This window comes from Squalius cephalus (genome assembly GCF_949319135.1).
Source record: "Squalius cephalus genome assembly, chromosome: 22".
Lineage (NCBI taxonomy): Eukaryota > Metazoa > Chordata > Actinopteri > Cypriniformes > Leuciscidae > Squalius > Squalius cephalus.
Window position 1 is genome coordinate 12,053,099 of NC_137143.1, and position 19,586 is coordinate 12,072,684.

General features: G+C 39.9%; 1 protein-coding gene across 1 annotated transcript in view; it reads right to left on the reverse strand.

Annotated features, from left to right (window-relative positions):
- LOC307150354 (calcium/calmodulin-dependent protein kinase type IV) overlaps positions 1–19,586 on the reverse strand; it is a 265,657-nt gene that overhangs the window by 173,868 nt on the left and 72,203 nt on the right. Inside the window, exons 6-8 of the mRNA XM_079857518.1 lie at positions 13,065–13,155; positions 12,862–12,936; positions 12,599–12,674 (exon numbers count right to left, since the gene is read on the reverse strand). Coding sequence (XP_079713644.1) covers positions 12,599–12,674; positions 12,862–12,936; positions 13,065–13,155 — 242 coding nt within the window. The remainder of the gene's footprint in view (positions 1–12,598; positions 12,675–12,861; positions 12,937–13,064; positions 13,156–19,586) is intronic.

The following is a 19,586-nucleotide window of genomic DNA, read 5'->3' on the forward strand; positions in this document are numbered from 1 at the left end:
ATTTAAGGGAGGAGGCTGAAATCTAGGGGAGGAAGCCTAACACATAATGAATGCGGCAGCTATACTTAGCAGAACGCCTCCAACATCCCAAACATAGCCTAGGCCAGCTACAGAGACGGCCCGGGTTAGGGCCGACCCATAAGCATAGATCTACCTGAGGGCTCAGAGGAGCCAAAGCCAACTTGATTGAGAGGCTGTGAAACACTCAACCTACTGACACCTTACAGAGCTCAGGGGAGCGAAGTACTCAGGATATCAATGTCACAAACCGATAGGTAAGACATAAGATCTATCTGAAGCGCCAGCGTCAGTCTAAACCTAAAACAAAAAAGCTTTTTTTTTTTTTTTTTTTTAGGAAGACCAACTACTCTACCCCTGGGTGGCTAATAGCCCTGAGGCTAAACAGAAATGAGCGGCGGCCCACCACGCATAAAAAATGTTATGACCGGAAGGCCATCACACACTCAGCACGGAAGCCAAATCTTCTTTGAGCTTCTCCCTAATTCGTTCCAGCCACCAACTGAGGGGAGGCTTCAGGGCCCTGAAGTCCAAAACTTACTTTACCTTATTCCTCCTTGCCAGTACGACTCCCTAGGTCTATACAGGGAACGAGGTCTGTAGAGAAATAAATGTCAGTGTTATTTGTACACACAGATATTCTTAAAAGACCAATCAGCTCACCTGCGGCATGCGGAGTGAAGACTCCACCAGAGATTCACAAAAACCTGGGGTCCACCACTTTTACATGCCTAAAAGAGGCGCTCACACTAATCAAGCCAAGGCGGGCCAACAGAACATAGTTCTATCATGGGCCCAGCCCCAGGCCTGATGTAGCAAGAACGCCTGGGGAGTCAGGAAGAGAGAGAGGGCTGGTAGAAAAAGGCCCTCCAGGGAGATCAACCCTTACTCACGCTGTGTGCGCTTGCGCTGGATGACCTCCCTTAGATCCCTCTTCTTGCGGGAGGCTCGCCTTCTCTGTGTCCTACTCCTCCATGGAGGGGGCGCACAAGAGGCGACACTGGACCTCTGGTCCTGTCTACGGTCCTCGGACCGAGAGGGACCAGGGCCTCCCGTCTGCCTGGGCTTGGACCCGGATCTCAGCGGTATACATGTTTCAAAAGCAGCTGAGCGTGCCTTCGCCTCTCTAAACTTCCCAACCACCGCATCCACGGAGGTGCCAAAAAGTTTAGAAGGCGAAACTGGTGAATTGAGGAGAAAAGGATTTCTCTTTCTCCCCGATATCAGCCATGTTAAGTCACAGATGCCTCTCCGTGGCCACCATCGCTGCCATCGATCGGCCGATCGCGGCAGCAGGCCTGGAGAGACAAAACTGTGGTTCGACGCAGCTCAGCAACCGCCTCAGGGGACAGCCCCGCCCCCTGGTCGAGATCCCACAGCAGGTCAGCCTGGTAAGCTTGCAGCACCGCCATGGTATGGGGAGCAGCGCCGGCCTGACCTGCTGCCGTGTATGCTCTGCCATTCAAACGAGCTGATACTTTAAGCGGTTTGGATGGCAGGGTTGGAGCTTTAAGTGTCGACACCCGCCCAGACACGAGATATTTTGTGAACGTCTCGTCAATCGGCGGTATCAACACATACCCATGCTTCCCGATCCACTCAACATCAGCGAAATCACCCCGCTGATGTCAGTGAATACGAGCAGAGTATGGGTTCTTCCAAGCCCTCTCGATCTCAGTATGGAGATCAGGAAGGAAAGGAAGGCTCACCTGAGCTGGTGGCATATGTTCAGGGAGAAATCGATCGTCAAGCCTGCCGCGAGCGATCTCTCCCTGAGCGCGCCGCCATGGCAACTGAAGTTTGTCGGCGGCGCGCCCCATATCAACCACCAGCTCAGCATACACGGGGCAGGATGGCTGACGAGGCTCTGGATCTAATTCATCCTCATCAGCCATTTCTTGCCCGTCCTGAAGAGCACTCGCTGCAGTACCAGTAGGAGAAACGTCTCCGTCATCCACCTGCAACACGCTCTCGTCAGTCGATGACGCATCTGAGAGGGTTTTTTTTTTTTTTTTTTTTTTTTGCACAGGACGCTCCCTCGAGAGCGTCCCGTGCGTGCTCTTCACTCAGACAGAAAATGCACATTTCATGTGTGTCACCAGGCAACAAAAACCTTGGGCACGGGTCAACACATATAATGAAATTCTTTACCTTAGGACTTGCCTTAAGTGTGCGCTTCATTTTCTAATTGCCGTTAATGCTTGACATTTAGACCAGACAAAACAGTCCCTGAAGACGAAAAGATATTTGTCATGTTTGCAAGGCGCCCTTTTATACTTGCAGGTCGCATGTTAATCATTCACGTTAATGATTCACGGGCTGTCGCCGGTCAATGTGATTGCCGTGATTTGATATTGATTTCAGACACCTGTCACGCCTGAGGCGTTCCCCATTGCGTCATTCTGACGTAGTGTAGAGTTCCCTTTCGAAAGGGAACCAGAATACACTGGCGGAGGAGTTGGCTCTGAGTAGGCAATAAGGGATGACTGATTATGGATGGGATTACAGGTGCTGTACAATCTGACCCTGGTGCTGGCTCCTCTAAGCAAGTAACACTGGGTACGTGTGCAATACATTACTACTTTTTTTAAGTTTTAAATATGGCTGACTGTATGTTCTGCAGTAGAGGGAAATACAGTGCCCCTATTGAAGCCAGCACACATACACACAGTCTCCCACACAGAGGTCAGTATGCAGCAGACAGAACACCAAACATAACCTGCTTTACAACAGTTATGCTTTACATTGGCCTATTTTTATTTATTAGGGTGGAGGAAATGATGAAGACACTCTGTCTGTGTGTTCTCAGACAGTTGCTGATGTGAATGCACTGGGCTTTTTATTATGGCAAACATTTGAATGTGTGGCATAAAAAAGGGACTGGCCCTTACACATCTCTTTTATTGTAGGATTTTTCACAACCTGCCCCAGAAACTGAGGCCTCTACCTCAATGGGCTTCAGCAGAAATGTGAACAAGGTAAGGATTTAAAACCCTTGACATAAATTACAGTCAGTCCTGTGTTTGTAGGAAGTCAAGGAACTTTTTGTGATTTGATGAGCCTCCAGAAAACTTGTAATGATCATGTTTGTGGTGGAATTCCTTATGTTTATGTTTCAGGTGGAAACAGACTCAGTCAGGGCCCTGTACAAAAGTTGTTTTGAACTAGGCTGCACACTAAAGGAGTCTTGAACTAGACTGCACTCTAAAGGAGCTGGACTGTGAGCTGAGGAGGCTCCAAAAAAAAAAAAACAGCTGTAAAACTGATCTCAGTATGTGAACTTATTTTACCAAGTAACACTTTAGTATGAATATTTATTAAAGGGGTCATATAATGGTACATGCACTTTTACAAGTTGATTGTACTGAAATGTGTGTTGGCAGTGCCTGTACACAACCACCATAAAATTATAAAAATCCATCCAGTGAGTTTTTTTAAATCTCCTTATATGTTTGACCCTCTCTGAAATCAAGCCGTTCGATTTTGTGACGTCACAAAATCGACGCCCCTCCCACGATTGGTGATTGACAGCAGCGTTTCAACACAGACCCGCCCTCGCTCGTGAGCGAGCTGTCTGTCATCATAGTCCGCACGTCATTGTTGATACCCTCACTGGTATGGAAGGCCAAAAGGGCCAAAACGTGTGAAACTGTCGTGTAAACACGTAATTACGTGTTAACACGCAAATTACGCGTAAACACGCAATTTACGTGTTAACACGTCATTACGTGTTAACGCATAAATGACGTGTTAATACGTAAATTGCGTGTTAACACGTAAATTATTAGACATTAGCACCACCTACTGGTTTGGTGCTCTTGCTCAAACACACAGAACCTAATTAGATTAAGGTTGTAAAAAGACGTTTTTAATGTGAAAATACATGTTGAACAATGTCTTTTCAGAATATAGGATACAACTACATATAATAATTATTTTAAATGGGCCTATTTAGACAGTTAAGTTAACTATAACTAATCAAGCCCTGAAAGGCATGACCATTTTCACAATCACAATAGAAATTGTGTAAGGATAATTACACATTTCTCCAAACAGTATTTTCATGTACACTTATACCATATTTCTAAAGCATCTTTTTGAAACCTCTATGCATTTGTTAGAGAGCCCCTTCTGATAACACCATTAAGCCTTATGAATCTGAGATAGTGCATTGTTTTGCTGTGTTTTTCGAAGTTAATATATATATATATATATATATATATATATATATATATATATATATATATATATATAACAAAGTTATTTATATTACAACACACACACTACACTTTGCACATTATATTACATTACACACACAAACACATATATTTTACAAAGTTATTTATATTACAACACGCACACTACACTTTACAATTTATACTACATTACACCCCCCCCCCCCTTATTTATATTATTTATATTATACACACATGCGTATGTCATAATAATAATCTAAGACAAGAGTGGCTTGAATTATTAATAATTGAAATGAGACAGAATTCCTGCCATAAAATGACATTTTACAATGGATATTCAAATGTGAAATCTGTGAATATAAGACCAACAATTATTAAAATAAATTGTAGCCTAATATTACTACACAGAACAAGAGATTATGCTATATTCTCGCCAATGTTTGGATAGATTTGGAGATTACACTCGTGATCTATCTATTCAGTTTCCTGCAAGTTATACCCTTCCGTCAGTGTCGTTGGCTTATGATGGCTGATGAGGTATGCTCAGCGTTGTGCTTGCGTCACTCTATCATGAATAATTCAAATGAAATAAAGGTGTTGTGTCACGTTGACACTGCCTGTCGTAACTGTTTGTAATCATTCTCATGACTATTAATGTGATGATGCACACCTTCGTTGTATTGTATTTATTCATGAGATTGTGAACGAGCTCTTACCTAATGGATACGTTGAGCCTACGTCACCTGGCATCTTCAGTTTGGTGCACGCCCGTGATGCGCATCGTATAGTAAATACAGAGACGTGAAAACAAACAGCACAAAACATAGCTACTTTCGGTTTTAATAAACACTGTTAAACATATTACGGTGGGTTGTATACGTTGAAAATAGTTATTTTTTTACTTTATTTAAGTTTGTCATGAGTTGCTTCGCGATTAGCGCGACAGTCTGCCATTATATGCAATCAAAATACCGTTGCATTTGGAATCAATACGATTTGATGTTGTTTCAGAGTTATGAATTATTTATCTTCGACTTCGAATTATCCCCCCATGTCTATTAACAGAGAGTTGGCTAAGTGAATGTCCGTAGCCTAACCCATTTCTCTTTTTTTTTCCCTCAGAGATGACATTTGGTAGCATATAATTAAATAATCGATATCAATTATGTAAAAAAATAATTTAAGTCCTTAAAATAAAAATATGAGCACAACTGGCACAACTAATCAAATGACAAAATGACAAAAATTAGAAATTGGATGCAGTTATTATAAACGTCATTATAAACTGAATAACACAATAAATAAGTAAAGATAGATAGATGACAGACAGACCCTTACGAATATAGGCTAACAGTTTTACTATAGAAAAATAATAATAAATTGGTCTTCTGTGGTCGACAGTGCGGTGAGGGTGAGAGTGCGCGCGCCGGGCGGGCTCTCTCTCTCTCTCTCTCTCTCTCTCTCTCTCTCTCTCTCTCTCTCTCTCTCTCTCTCTCTCTCTCTCTCTCTCGGAGGTGTGGAGAATGTTGTCAAGGCTGGATCTGGATTTTCCCTTTGCCTGCAGAGATTAGGCCTATTGTCTGTGATGTGGACAAAGTCCTCCGGCTGGACCTGACATGAAGACTTGATACAGAAGCAGAAACAATCTCTCTCACTGACCTTGATTATGCAGTTGCGCAAATTTACAGGATTTGTTTGTTATTTGTGCTTGTGCAAGATAGCCATACCAGCCAGTAAAGTTCCATGGTTTCCAATGTGCCAGCACGCAAATCACGTGTGTGGTGTGTGTAATGTAGTATAATTTGTAAAGTGTAGTGTGCGTGTTGTAATATAAATAACTTTGTAATATATATGTGTTTGTGTGTGTAATGTAGTATAATTTGTAAAGTGTAGTGTGTGTGTTGTAATATAAATAACTTTGTTATATAATATATATATATTAACTTCGAAAAACACAGCAAAACAATGCACTATCTCAGATTCATAAGGCTTAATGGTGTTATCAGAAGGGGCTCTCTAACAAATGCATAGAGGTTAAATTATAAAAAGATGCTTTAGAAATATGGTATAAGTGTACATGAAAATACTGTTTGGAGAAATGTGTAATTATCCTTACACAATTTCTATTGTGATTGTGAAAATGGTCATGCCTTTCAGGGCTTGATTAGTTATAGTTAACTTAACTGTCTAAATAGGCCCATTTAAAATAATTATTATATGTAGTTGTATCCTATATTCTGAAAAGACATTGTTCAACATGTATGTTCACATTAAAAACGTCTTTTTACAACCTTAATCTAATTAGGTTCTGTGTGTTTGAGCAAGAGCACCAAACCAGTAGGTGGTGCTAATGTCTAATAATTTACGTGTTAACACGCAATTTACGTGTTAACACGTCATTTACGCGTTAACACGTAATAACGTGTTAACACGTAAATTGCGTGTTTACGCGTAATTTGCGTGTTAACACGTAATTACGTGTTTACACGACAGTTTCACACGTTTTGGCCCTTTTGGCCTTCCATACACTGGAGCGCTGTCTATGAGCAGAATGGCGTCTAAGCGATTGTGGTGTTCTGTTCTTCGGTGTAAAAAGGAACACAGCAGTCATTTTAATGTTCCTAAGTCCGAACCGTTGAAGAGGCAGTGGCTGAGTTTGTTTTTGAAGGGATATGCCCAAAGGATTGACACGGGGATTCCCTCACGGGGATTCCCCATGATGCTTTCATGTTTGCAAATCATTTCACACCAGACAGCTTTACAAACGAGAAAAAACGGATCGGTACCAACGTGTTTCTGCTGAACCTCCAAAAGAAGTGAGTGTAATGTTTTATTAACCTTTATATTAATATTTATATTAATCTTTGCAAATTTGCAAACCTTGCTGCATGCTTCACAATGAATGTCTAACGCCCGTTTCACACATACTCCGTTTGCAGTGCGTATGCGGTGCGTATTTTTTTCCGTACCCATGTTAACAGGTTAGAGCTTTCACACTGCACGCGGTTGCAGTCCGTCGATCCGTTCCAGTTGCGGTGCGTGTACAGCAGTGCAGAGATCGTTTCCGCACCGAGTCTATTTTTGCTGTGCTGCACACGCTGAATTAAAGTGACAGCGCATGTTTCGTGGTCAAAATGAACACAGATTGAACTGAAAATGTAGCAATTTCACCATAAATGCGATTAATTAAATAAAATGTAGTAATCTCAACATAAATGTATTTAAATATATATATATGCTATATATTTTTCACTTTAAGACCGGGGTAAAGCAAGGAAAGCTACAATTTACCTCAACAAGGTGACATAATGAACAACAATTGTCTCATTCGTGGAGGTGGAAAAACAAGTTCTTTGTGATATGCAAGATTTATTGTAAAATTTAAATGAAAAAGAAAAGGCATGAGAGTCGATCGGCTGTTTTTGTCAATTTTAAGTTTTAATTTAAAATGTTTGCGATTTAATATAAGTAGGCTACATGGTTAAATATTTGCCCACTTGCTTGAGCAACTTAATATAAGTAGAATGCATTGAATAATATAGGCTGACGTTGTTTAAATTGTGTTTAAACGTGAATACGTCTGTTAAAGAGTGTATGCGTACAAAGATAATCGCAATGCTGAGACGTTAAGACCGGGGTAAATCAAGGAAAAACTGAAAATGTAGCAATTTCACCATAAATGCGATTAATTAAATAAAATGTAGTAATCTCAACATAAATGTATTTAAATATATATATAGGCTATATATTTTTCACTTTAAGACCGGGGTAAAGCAAGGAAAGCTACAATTTACCTCAACAAGACAACATAATGAACAACACTCGTCTCATTCGTGGAGGTGGAAAAACAAGTTCTTTGTGACATGCAAGATTTATTGTATAAAGATTTAAATTATGCAAAAGAAAGGCAAGGGTATGAGTCTGCTGTTTTCGTCAATTTTAAGGTTTAATTTAAAATGTAGGCTATGCGATTTTAATATAAGTAGCCTACATGGTAAAATATTTTTACCACTTGCTTGAGCAACTTAATATATAATTATATAGAAGTCATGCATTTAATAATATGTTGTTTAAATTGTGTTAAAACGTGAATAGGCTACGTCTATTAAACAGTGTAGCCTATATGTGTACAAAGAGAATCGCAATGCTGACAAAAAACTTTTTTTAAATAAAAGTTGCTGATAACTTCTGTATTTGAAATACAAATAGTGAGTATGTATTTGTCACAAATCAATTTGTGGTATAGCCTACAACAGCGGATCAGTTACGCACTGCAAACGCAGCATATGTGAAAGCACTATTGAGCGTGCTGCTCCTGCACTGCATACGCACTGCAACACGCACCGCATATGCACTGCACACGGAGTATGTGTGAAACGGGCGTAAGGTTTACACTCAGGGTACATTACAGCATGTTTTCTATGTACGACGTTCTAAATATAATTCATAATCCCACGTTTATAATGAACAATGTGTTATGGTTATTGTGTTATTATTTCAAACGGTGTACGCACAGAACAGAGGGGCGGGGTGAGCAAAGCTCATTATCATTTAAAGACACATGCACTGAAACGGCGTGTTGAAAACAGAGCTGTTTTTGACCAGGTAAAATGAGTGTTTTCTTACAATACTAATGAGAATTTTTAATTAAAGTATATTACAAACTTTTAATTTAGACCCTAAAGAATCATATTAGCTTGTACAAAAATGGCATTATATGACCCCTTTAATGCAAATTTCTCTTGATCTCTTTCTCCCTCTCATCCCACAAAACCAATAAAACAGTTTGAGACCTATCTGCAGTTTCAATGTGCTTTTATTAAGTGTAATATTGTATGGTGATTGCATCTACATCTGCACCAGCTGGGTGGTCAAGTGTGATCGGGTCAGTTTCATCGGGGAGAAGCTGGTTTTGTGGCGTTTCTCGCTCCTTTCTACTGGTGGCTATGTTGTGCACAATGGCACATGCAGCCACTATCTGTGATGCCCGCTCTGGTGACTCTTAAGGGCCGAACACAGTTGAAATGTGCCTTTAGGATGCCAAAGGTTATCTCTATCTTCACTCTGGTTTTACTGAGGGCCACATTGAAGCGGTGCTGTGGCCCTGTCTGAGGGTCATGATAGGGGGTTATTGTGTAGGTTTTTCTATCCCAGTTAAAATTAACAGTGTTTTGTGCTGACACAACACAGACTCACGGAAAATTTGTGAGACAAGCACTGGAGCCAGGCCATTTGGCATCCAAACTTGTGATCATACGTTCATGACCACAAGTCGTCTGCAGATGAAATGTTTAGTAGATCATTGTTATATCTGTTAATGTTACTATTAATTTAAAGACTCATCTCACAGAAAATAATCATCTCACATATTCACATCATCTCTACCTGAACATTAAGGCTGTGATAGGATTTCCTATCAACATAATCTGCCTCAGTGGAGATTGGAGCAATAGACTGCATACATGTTGCAATGACTCTAGGGAATCCTATCATAAGATTAACAGAATAATAATAAAGATTTAAAATAATTCTTAACACGTATTATATTGTATAGTACATTTGTGAAATTTGCTTTTTTTTTTTCTTTTTTTTTTAAAGTGTTCATGTGATGTCACCCTATCAATATATCTTACCGGCAATTTTATAAAAGCCCTCTTTTATGGACATGGTCGATAAATGTCCGGGGAACACTATTAATGAAACTATTCATGTACTCCTGCAGAGCGAGGACCATCTTGCAATTGGTTCGACAAACCGTGTTTTCCCCTAGCTTCTGTGCGTCACCCACCGTGCAAGTATGTACCACTTGCAAAAAAACGCAATGCAATACCATTTGCGGTACAGTAAGTGCATGAATTCGACGTGTTAAATTCTTTATGTGCGGCTCAAGAAGTTCGCAAAGATAAGACATTCCTTCCGCGGAAAATCTTTATCTTTCATACAAGTAACTATCAGGAAAGGCAAGGGGATTTTGTCTGGCTAAAAACTCTTTCTCTACGAAGTGCTCGTCAAACAATTTGCGCTGAGATGTCCACCGGATTTGGAAGAAAAGGTGAAGTCATTGTAACAGACACTGGGAATAAGTTACGTCACCTATATGTTTCTTTGCTCTCAGCTGATTGGTCAAACTTCAGTCTGAGATCTTGAATCCAGAACATAACCTGCCCCGGAGCAGGTTAGCCGTGCAGCGGCAGGGGGCCTATACCATGAAGCCGTTTTAGGTGGCTATACCATGAAGCCGTTTTAGCCGGCAGCGGCAGGGGGCCTATACCATGAAGCCGTTTTAGGTGGCTAGCCAGCTATGTTTCAGTTTAGTTTCCGCCAAACCTGGGTTTTAGGTACTATGAAAGTAGCTTGGCTTTAATCGGTGTTCGTTGCCTTCGTTGCGTTACTTGTATGAAAGATAAAGATTCGGTTAGTGACATCCCTAACCCTAAAATTGACATAAACCCTGCCCCCGGGAACACGCAACAAAGGGAGTGAGGCCATGATGATAAGATGAAGAGTTGTTGTAGTAGAGCACATTTGGGAGTCGGCTCAAGTTGACTGGAAACTACATAACGCAAATGCAATAGCATGTCATAAAACAATACCTGTATATCTTCATGAAGCATATTCTCTGGCTCTGTAGGCATTTTACAACAGTTCCCACACGAGCGATTTATAGATTATCATGACAGAATTATGCTAATCAATGACTTGAAGATAGTTAACTCCATGTCAGCTAAATAAATTCATCAACTAACCATTCAGAAACATCCTGTTGTATTCCACGTGTTGTCACTTCTTCTTGAGTCTCTCCATCATTGTCCAGCTCCGGTTTAAAAATAAAAGGCTGAACAGTTTCTGACATTTTGAGTGCCTGTCTGCGTGAGGTAATCAGAGCTGCTAACACTAACTCCTGAAGTTCCGCCCCCTTCTTGAAAGAGGATCAGCTCATTTGCATTTAAAGAGACACACACAAAAACGGCTCGTTTTTGCTCACCCTCAAAAAGTGACAATTTTAACATGCTATATAATATTATCTGTTGGATATTTTGAGCTAAAACTTCACATACACACTCTGGGGACATCAGAGACTTCAATGATTTACATCTTGTAAAAAGGGGCATTATATGACCCCTTTAATACATATTTGAGAGATTCTGAGAATGTAAAGTTTGTACGGAGTTCAAATGAAAAATAAAACATCAATCATTGAAATAAAACATCAAATCACCCATCGTGGCTCTAATCATCCAGATACAAAATCAATCAACCCCCAAAAGTCAAATTTGGTAGAGAATCATTTCCTCTTTTTAATGACAAATAAATGTTACCTGTAAAGTGCTTACATTCTCTACTGGAATCTTAGGCCATTCCTTGTGTGTAAAAGCTTCCAACTCACTCATATTCTTTTTTCCTTTTTTTTTTTTTTTTTTAAATCTCACCAAAGCTTTTCAATGGGATCTTAATCTGTAGACTGAGCAGGTCACTCAAGAACATTCCAAGACCAATCCCTAAAGCATGCTTTGGTAGATTTGGGTGTATACTTGGGATCATTGTCCTGCTGGAAAGTCCAATGATCCAGTGAAGCTTCAGTTTACACAATGAAGGCTTTATAATCTTTGCCAAAATGTCTGGTCACATCACTCCATAAAACATTCTTCTAAAACTCCATAGGCCTAATCAAATTATTTTTAGCTAGCACATTCAAGTCAACATGTTCTCCTGGTCAAGAGTGGCATTCGTTGAGGTGTCCGGCCATGAAGTAATGTTCTTATAGTCTTTAGTGCTCTTCTTATAGTCTGCATTGAAAAGTTTTTTCCTCCATTCAACATCGTGTAACTCTTGAGCAGAAAATTGAGGGTTTTTAGAGTAAGCTACTATTAACAAATATCCTATTCCCCTTGATGAAATTGTGCTTATTCTTCCATGTCCTAGAAGATTTGCTATGGTACCATGCATTTTAAACTTACAAACGATGCTGCCAATTGTCTCTCAAGGAACTTTTAGTGTCTTGGAAATGTTCTTATAGCCATAGCCTTCTTCTCTTAACATTAGCATGAGCTAAATATATGCATGTGTCACAACTAAAGTGCTGTTATAGTGTTTCCAAAGGTTTAATTGTGTTTTAACACAATTTTATACCCTACAATTAAGTAATTTAAAAACAGCAATGTTGAATAGGGGTTGAATAATTATAACATAGTTTTTTTTTTTTTTTAAATCCTATAACTCAAAAATATTATATTATATATTGACATTATCACTTTTAATATGCCACTAAAGTGTTTAAAAAAATCATATGATTAAGCACTTGTGTTTACATTTTTCCATATACTTGCAAGTCAGATAAAAGAGTCTGCACAATGAATAAACATTAATGTAAATGTATTACTCACAAAATATAAAGGATGACTCCCACTGACCACATGTCAACCTCAGGGCCATAAGCGTTTCCTCTGAGGATCTCAGGAGCTGAGTGGATGTCAGAATAGAGGCAAATTATTGCAAATGAATTGGCTTATAAAACTTTATAAGTCATTTACTGGAATTCGCTTACTTGTGGACATCTAAATGGTTTATTTTAGAGGTATGTGTTTATCTAAAAAATAACAAAATAAATCATAACATAAATAGTGTGCTATCTTAAATTCTGACTCACCACAGTAGCCAGGGGTCCCACATACTGTCTTCATTGTTACTTGCTCATCAATTATTTTAGAAAGGCCAAAGTCCGCTGTGGACATTACAGAAAAGATTGGATCAATAAAAACCCATTCATTACTGACAGAGTACACTGTTCTGTCTCATTTTTCCCACATCAAAGACATAATGGATTAAATGTATGAGTATACAGTTCGTTACCTATCTTTAGAGGTGCGTCTATTGACAAGTCAGCATAGAGGAGATTTTCTGGTTTGAGGTCTCTGTGAACAACTCCATTCTCATGTAAGTACTGCAACAGAGAAAGAACAGAGGTAGCAGATCACTTTTGTGTACATATAAGGATAATTTTAAGTGATTCATTCTCTGGGTAGATAAAATGAAAGTCAACAGAGTCCAAAACAACATTCGACTCCATTGATTTTTGTTGACATACAAATCTCTTCAAAATATATTATTTCTTATATTATTTAAGTCACTCATATAAGTTTGGTGGCTGTAAATATACTTGGGCTCACAGTTAAGCTCTTAAGTCACTATGTAGTATAGTCACCATATACTCAACGGAACGTGACAGGTGTCACAACCCACACAGAAAAGAGAAATTTCATCATCATGTATCATATACAGTAGTTCATTAGGAAGGGCACAAGTTCAATGGAAAGATACAAAATGGAAACAAGACTTTGTTATCTAGTCTAGACCAGTTTTTACCACCGGGGCGAGTAGCGGTTTTTAATGAAGGGACGAAAAATATCATGTATGGGAGAGACAAATGTCATTATGAGATAATGAGAACCACTGACGATGTCTAGAAATCAATTTCAAAAGTACATTAGGTTTATTTAATCGACATAAAACTCATGTTTAATGAGATAGTTTCATCATTGGATCTACCTTTAATACAATATATCGTTAGTGCAGAGATTTTTCATGTGAATAAATTCATAGATCCATGAAATTTGCTTGTGTACCCTAATGGTTTAGTGGTAGAGCTTTTGTTAAAGAGATATTCCACACAAAAATGAAAATTCGGTCATTAATTACTCACCCTCAAACCTGTAAGACTTTCATCTTTGGAACGCAAATTAAATCTTTTTGATGAAGTCTGAGAGCTTTCGAACTCCCCAACAAAACTTTTACGGGATTGGTAAGACATGAGGGTGAGTAATTAATGTCAGAATTTTTATTTTTGGGTGAACTATACCTTTAAGCATGTCAGAGGTTCTAATCCGCCCACGTATCATTTTGTTTTTCTCATCAAAACCAAATATGTTAATCAGTGATTGTATATGAAAAGCAGGGACACATTTGTGTGCATTTGTGTTTTGTGATTTCACTGGAAAGAATAAAGAGTCTCCACAAAGGCCAATGTGCTCGTCTGAGTGTGAAGACTGCGCACGAGCCACAAGAGAACATTGTATGCGTGCCACTGATAACAGCGGCAGCTAGCAATCAGCTTGATTTAAACAACAACACATTCCAGCACCAGATCGCCTCTTATTTAACAAACGAACAAAATGAATTCTCTGCTAGTTAACTGGAGATGTTTTATTCATATTAGGTATAGGTACAACTGTACCGCGAGTTGTTTCAAAAAGTGGTCGGGACAATATCGACCCTGGCAAAAAGTGGTGGGGACATACCCTATTACGCCTATGAATGAAGAAAACAATCTAACAGAGGGTGAGTAAATGAACAGAATTTTCATTTTTGTGAGAGCTTTCCCTTTAAGACATAGTTTCATAGGTGAATTTCAATGGAATTTGCAGCAATTCACTAAATCATAGAAGGACCATCATGGATTAACTGGATAGACAGTAGTGACAGGCAATGTGATTGAGGCAACATGGAAAAATTCAGAGAGTAATCAAAATGTCTGCAAAGCTCCCACCACCCCTCATTTAGCTACTCTAATAGGTGATTTGTTATGGTTATTACCTTCATTAGAACTAGAATCTAGAAGCATGTTTGTGTGTCTAACTGTGTGTGACATCTTCGGTTCTCTGAAGCCCTGATGGAGCGTAGGTGGGAAAGATGAGTTCACTGAGGCAGTCTGGTGAAGTTCTATGTTAAAACAGCTGTCTTGAAGGCAGAGACAGACTCTGTATTCAGTGTCTCCGCACTCCGCAAAAAAAAAAAGAACTCTGTCATCGTTTACAAGCCTGTATGACTTTCTTTCTTGTGTAATATAAAATGATTTTTTAAAGAATTTCCTGGTTTCTCTTTTTCATGCAGTCACAATGAATGGTTACTGAGACTTTCAATCTTTAAAAAGAATGAAATTGCATTAGGGTTCTGTCTTCTGAAGTCATATATTGGTCAGGAGTAACAGACTGAAATGTAAGATGTCATTCAATGATAAGTTTCCCTCCATATAGTTGTTAAAGACACAATGTAATGAAACTAGCAACAGAACTTTTCTTTCGTATTGTAACATACATTCGAGTGAAACAAATTGTTGAAAAAAACTGTAGTTGGTTCCATTTGTCAATTGTTCATTGGATGGAGGTAGACCTAAATGCAAGTTTGCAATTGATTGTAAGAAAGATGTAGAGAAATACTTTCACCGGAAGTCCGAGTTGAACTTTTAATGAAAAATGTTTAGGTTAAAGAGATTTTTAAAATGGACACATGCATGGATGAATTGTTCACAATAAGACCAATAACAAGCATTAAGAAAATAATGTGAATTTTCATTTCATGCTGACTTTAATGGCAGAATAATTTAATCACAGATTTGAAAAAGTCAGCTTGTAGAAAATCTAAGTTTGAAGTGACATGATAAAATTATGACAGAATTTACATTTTTGGCCAAACTATTCCTTTAACAAATCATTTCTGGGCTCCAGATTTCAGTGCTTCAAATTGGAGACTGCCTCTGCCTGAACATTTAAAACCTTCTGTGTACCTTGAAGAGGTTTTTCTAGCACTCTGTTAAGATCATGGGGTCGTTCCCCATTATCGAATAAGTGCGAGGATGACTCATTCGATGTCAGGCCGTGGTAATTAATTTTGTGTGCATAGGCACAAGACAGATGTTGTTCCTTTAGCACGACGGGTGAAGAGACAATGGTGTAAGGTTGAAAATATTCAAAGATATTTGAAAATGAACAAAGACAATTGCTTTTAGTGTTTCAGCCACCCTCTTTCTACCCCAAGGACCATTTGGAATTCCTAAAGGCAGAGGTGTTGATAGTGCTCAAGGCCTGTACTGCCCTACAAAGGCAAAAGACCTTAAGTCGCTAGAGTGTGGAACTGAGAAAAATGACTTGATGACTTGACTTGAAAAATGAAAAATGATTTTTAGTTGTCCCGCCAAATTAATTATAGGTAGGACACTGGAAATCTGGCAAATAGATGTTTTAGTAATGGAAATTATATACATAAAAAAATCTTGAGCTCAAACTTGACTTTTGACCACTATTTTAAAGTTACTGTACTCTGCCTTTGTATTGTCAGCAAAAAGTGAGAAGTCATGCCAAGGCAAAAGGCAGTAACTTCCACATTATCAATATTTAGTTGCTGATCACCATTAACAAAATCATTATAGTACACACCTGTATAAAATCTAGTGATCATGGCATTTATTTTGTATGATTTACAATTATTTATAGCCATCTACTTATTGCTATCCTGTGCTTTGGTTGCATTCTGATGGCATTATTAATACATTTGACATGACAAAATACCTCCTATTAGTCCAGCGTTGACTCGACCGCGTTTAGGGCGGGGCTGAAGGCGAAGTTTTGGCACTCTGCCAGCTAGTTTGCCGAGCTTTAATTCTTGGTTGTATTCATCTGATACGGCAATGTCAACTCTGCATAATCCTTCGCGATCGATATCGCACGTTTGTCGATGGAGCAGATCATACTAAATGTTCTGACCGCTCTGAGGACATCAGAAGTTAGAGCAACTGATGGCAGCTGTACAAAGTACACAGGCTACACCGTAATTTTAATTTTAATGGACATTAAAACAAAGGCAGATAACCGTACAATCTGGTAGGTAGCATTATTTGATTGAACACCGGCACAGTAACTTCATATTGACGCGCGGCTAAACAAAGGCAGAGCACCGTAACTCGTAATTTGAGAGTTCCAAAACAAAGCCAAAGAGCGGTAACTGATGTTACGGTGTTCTGCCTTGGTTTCTCATGAGCTTTTGGAAGTTACTGTTAAGACAAATCATTATTTTCTCGAAAAAAAACGGAATTGATTCAAGATACTTATCCACATGATAAAGAAGGTCTTGAATGTGCCAAAAATATAAATAACTCATTTTCGACCAAAAACGAAGTTACGGTCTTTTGCCTTTGCACGGCAGTGTAGGCCAAGATGTGTGTACATCGGGTGTACTGTACTGCATCTAATGTCTCACATTTGGGTTACAGTCACATGGTCAAGGAGGGGATAAAAGAATATTGCAACTGTTGCTCTGTCTCTTTTATTCTCTGGCTCTTCTCTTCGCTGGGGATTCTTTTTCTGTCTTTTCACTGGCTCTTCTTTGCTCTGGCTCTTTCTCTCTTCTTTTTCTAAAGCCTCTCTCTTTCTATCTCTCTCTTTCTCTCTCTCTCTCTCTCTCTCTCTCTCTCTCTGGTAACATTTTATATATATGCTGGGTACGATTAATAGTATATTTTTATCATCTCAACTATTTTAAGGCCCCGTTTACACGAAGGGAAGACGCAGATATTTCCCTGCGGTTTGGCCTCTCATTTACATGAAAACCCCATTTTTATCACAGAAAACGATTGTTTCTAAAAAACTCCGGCCAAAGTGGAGATTTCTGATAACAGCGGTTATGTGTTGCCGTGTCAACTGGGAGAAACAGGGTTTTAGGTTCTCAAACGTCACATTATGCGCCAGAAAATGCTGAACGTCATGTGAGCACCCTATGTTTACAGTTTGTTTGGCTACTGATCATGGATGCTGTTAAGGTGGTACTCATTTTTACTTTTGGCCTGTTTGCATTTGCAAATACAACTGCTCTACTATATCGAGGAGCAGAGGCGAAGGAGTGCACGGAGGTCAGCATTTTTTACTGTAGCTTTCCCTTCCAAGACGTAGGTATATTTGTTGTTTGGAAAGGAACAGGAAGTCGCTTGTGTTATTCGTTGTTGTCGATTCTGAGGATTCTGATTGGCTTGCACGGCTTTATCATTCTCCCTACACTGCCGCCCATAGGTTTGGCATAGTTATCATGGCGCTCGACGACGTATTTATGCGGGTTGATGTAAATGACAACTTTTTTGAAAACGATGTTGTGTGCACGATGTTATTATTGAAAATGGAGGGGGGGAAATATTTGTTTCTCTAAATACCCGGCTATGTGTAAATGTGGCCTAAGTGTAACCATGACCATATTGTCATTAAACCCTTTCTGTCACGGTTCATGAATTCACTGTCTCTCTTTCTGTCCGTATGTCAGTGTGTGTGTGTGAGGATGATTGCCAATCACCCTAATCATCAGCGCCAGCTGTTGTCTATCAGCCGTGCCTATACAGTATATGCCCATTGCTTGGTGTCTTGTGTTGTCAGATCATTGTGAGAATTCCCGGTCTCCTGTCTCCTGTCCACTGTCCACCTTGCTACCTTGCCAGTGTTGGATTCTAGATCCTGTTGTTCTGTGTTCTGCCCTGGGATTACTGCTCATTCAGAGTTTGCTTCATGCCAGATTTCTTGTGGATTCTCTCTTCACTTCTGACATCACCGATCGGGTTGCCTGTCGACGTCCCTGTGCCACTCAGAGCGACCATTCCTGCATCAGACTGTTTGGACTTTGCCCTACACTTCATTTATCAATAAACTGTTGTTACTTGCATCTTGTATCCTCCATTATTCATCATGACAGAACGATCTGACCAGAGTATGGATGCAGCGAGTTGAACAAGCCTGAGTGAATTCATTTCGTGAAGTATTGCATGCATGGATCAACAGGAAGAACATATTTCGAACACGGGTCATGCTGTGCAAGCTCTGGTGGTGCAGGTGTCCGAGCTCACCCAACAGCTCCAACAACTGAAGAGTCCTGCTGCACCACCCACACCGCCTGTTCAGTCCACTTCCATGGATTTGAGTCGTCAGCCAGAGCCATGGAATTCTGCCCCGGAGAATTATTCAGGTGACCCAATTATTGCAGAACATTCTTAACAAAGTGTTCAATGAATTTCTCTCTGCAACCGATGACTTTTAATAGCGAGCATTCCCAAAGTGGCTTTTGTGCTGACCCTGCTGACTGGACAAGCGGCTCTCTGGGGAACAGCGGTGTGAGAGAACCAAGATCTCTGCTGCGCCTAGTTCCAGGCACGCTCTGAAGAGATGAGGAGGGTCTTCGACCGTGTGGTGGCGGGTAGAGAGGCTACTCGCCAACCGCCAGCAAGGAGACCGACCGGTGTTGGATTATTTCAATGAGTTTCGCACGCTGGCCGCAGGGTGCCATTGGGATGAGGAGGCGCAGTGGGACATGTTCCTGCATGGGCTGGCTGACCGTGTTCAGAAGGAGATCTGCGCCCTGGACCTTCCCCAGAGTCTGAACGGACTGATCGAACTGGCACTGAGAGTGGATGCTCGGTTGAATCGGATGGAATGACGTACACGCCCAATCAGACAACCTGGAGTTGTCGAGGTTCCACAGGCAATTGGTGGGGAAATGGTCAGTCCCAACAACATCACGGTAAAGAATACTTACCCTTTGCCGTTGATGTCTTCAGACTTCGAGAGG